The 2,451-nt window shown below is 59.3% G+C and overlaps 1 protein-coding gene across 2 annotated transcripts in view; it reads left to right on the forward strand.

Moving 5' to 3' along the window:
• Window positions 1–1,890, forward strand: part of LIMK2 (LIM domain kinase 2) — a 26,136-nt gene extending 24,246 nt beyond the window's left edge. For both annotated transcript variants that reach the window (XM_015562902.1, XM_006762087.2), the window contains one exon: window positions 181–1,890. In XM_015562902.1, the coding sequence (XP_015418388.1) occupies window positions 181–325 (145 nt within the window). In that variant the 3' untranslated portion in view covers window positions 326–1,890. The remainder of the gene's footprint in view (window positions 1–180) is intronic.
• Window positions 1,891–2,451: the final 561 nt, after the last annotated feature.

Consider the following 2,451-nt stretch of genomic DNA (forward strand, 5'->3'; position numbering starts at 1 on the left):
ACCCTTCTCAGTTATCTCTAACCTTTACAGCAATCCTGTTTCCCATGGAGGCACAAGGGCAAGGGGCTTGCCCAAGGTCAGACAATTAGAAAGTGGTGAAGCCACAGGCCTGGGTGCTTTCCACACCACCCCATCGCCCTACCCATGTTTCACCTGCCTCCAACCCCCTTGTCTCTCTAGACCGGCATTCTCAAAACTGGAGGACTCCTTTGAGGCCCTCTCCCTGTACCTGGGAGAGCTGGGCATCCCGCTGCCTGCCGAGCTGGAGGAGCTGGACCACACTGTGAGCGTGCAGTACGGCCTGACCCGGGACTCACCCCCCTAGCCCTGGCCCAGCCCCCTGCTGTGGGCAGGGCCATCCCAGCTTCCTGTGGATTGGCAGCTTGTTTAGAAGCAGAACAAGCCATCCCTACTACCTCCCCAGGAGGCGAGCCGGGCGCAGCACCAGAGAAATGCCTCTCCACACGTTTTGGGGCCTGGTTACTGTCTGTACATCCAACACTCGCCAGAAAGCTGTGAAGAAGAAGAAAACAGGCAGGTCCTGGGCCAGGAGGAATCTGTTACTCGTGACCTCTCGGGAATTCCCTGGGATTCCAGGCTCTTGCTTACACTAATCAGCGTGACCTGGACCTGCCAGGCAGGATTCCAGGGTGAACCAGCCGCTGGGCTCCGAGGTCTCGGGTCCAGCTGAGGACTGGAGCACTTCAAGCGGCCGGTCGGTCGGTTTGTCGGGTGGATGAGAGCAAGACTGGGGGCCAGGCTGCAACCCAAGGATGTGAACTGACAGTGGTGCTACCCTCCTTTCACTGCATGTCCCGCCCTTCCCTGGGCAGGTCGAGGCAACAGGTTGCGAAGAGGCCCTTACTTTGTGGTGGAACTGCCGGGAATCCAGGGAAGGGCTGGTTTCTGTTCACCTGCCAGGCCACGTCAACGCAAGGGGGAGCTTTCGCCTCTTGTTCTCACACTGCACTGCCGGAGACTGGCTGAGAACTTGTGCATCGGCATCTCTGCCTGTGACAGGAAGTCACCCACCTGCAGGAAGAGGCTGGGGGCAAGAAAGAAAGAGGCTCTGCCCTCCGGAAAGCCCCTATCCTGGCTGCTGTCCCTCAGCCTGAGGCAAGTTGCCTGGTGCTGGATGGATTCTGGAGGGGAGTGTGGCTTGTCACAAGCCGGGTGTGTGAGGCTGGGGGAGTGGGGATCTCAGCAGCAGCCACTGCCCACCCTTCACCATGCCGAGGTCCAGGCACCAATTGGGCGGGAAAAGGAGGTGGCAGAGTCCCAGGTCTCAGATGCTGGGGAGACAGCTCCCTGAGCCGGGCCGTCTGTCTCGGACTTCCCCTGCTGGCTAGCCCACCTCGCCAGCTCCTGGCTGCAGCCTTTTGAGCCACAGCCATGGGTGCTGACCAGCCCTGGGGGCAGCCTCTACCCTTGGCTCCCAGAACTCCAGGGACTCAATACAAGTAGACTCGTCTCCCCCTAAGTGTCTGTGAGCGAGCTTGCGCCATATTTAACACGTTGGGAATGGGTTTGGGGTATTACTGGGATGTGTGGTGGTTGTGTTGGGGGTGGGAGGGAGGAGGTGGGTGGGAGCGATTCAGGAGAGTGGTTGCTGTTAATACTGTCCTGTTCTATGTGTTGGGTGATATGTGAAATACTGTTCATAGACCTGACGAGTTGTGGGATTAGATGTCATCTCTGGCTACGTGACACAGGCCGCACTTCTGTGTAGAGTGTGCTAGCTTGTGGGGTTGAGCCCTGGGCTCCCAGCAGCAGCAAGGTCCGCACTGTGTGGCTGGCTGTGCCTCAGCTGCCCCCCTGCAGGCGTGGGAGCGGTGGGCCCAAGTTGGGCCGTTGAGCAGACCAAATAAATTAAGCCGTTAACATAACCGACGACACTGAGAGTAAAATGTGACTTGGGGTCTGGCTCAGGGAGATACTCGTCGGGGGTCTGCTGTCCTGTCTGCCAGGAAGAGCAAGGCCTCCCCTGCTCCCTTCCAGAGGAAATGCTACTGGCCTGTCCAGGTCCGGGTCACGTGACTCCCCACAGCAGGGAGCTCTCACGCTCCCTAGTTCTCATCCCCTCCCCTAACGTAGACACCAACCTGCTCCAGAGAACATGCTCATCCCGCCAGAGGCAGCCCCGTCCTTAAAGCAGGCCTGACTCCCGCCTACCAGCTGAGTCGCTCCTTCGGGGCCCTACACGCCCGCCTTCTGCGCCCACTCCTAAAGCCTGGCTGTCCTAGCGTCCTCTCCACAGGGCTGGGTGCCCCCTGCTGACAGAACTGTCCAGTGTCTGGCCATGGGCAGGGATCACAGGGTGTTCTAGAGGCTGAAAAACCATTACTCCAAGTCCAACAGACACTCCCATTGGTAGCTGTTCTTGGAGCCCTAGGAGTTACCCCCACGGGGACGTTCTCAGCTCAGAGCGGTTCCTGGCAGCCCAAGGACTCA

This window comes from Myotis davidii, unplaced genomic scaffold (assembly GCF_000327345.1).
Source record: "Myotis davidii unplaced genomic scaffold, ASM32734v1 scaffold478, whole genome shotgun sequence".
Classification (NCBI taxonomy): Eukaryota; Metazoa; Chordata; class Mammalia; order Chiroptera; family Vespertilionidae; genus Myotis; species Myotis davidii.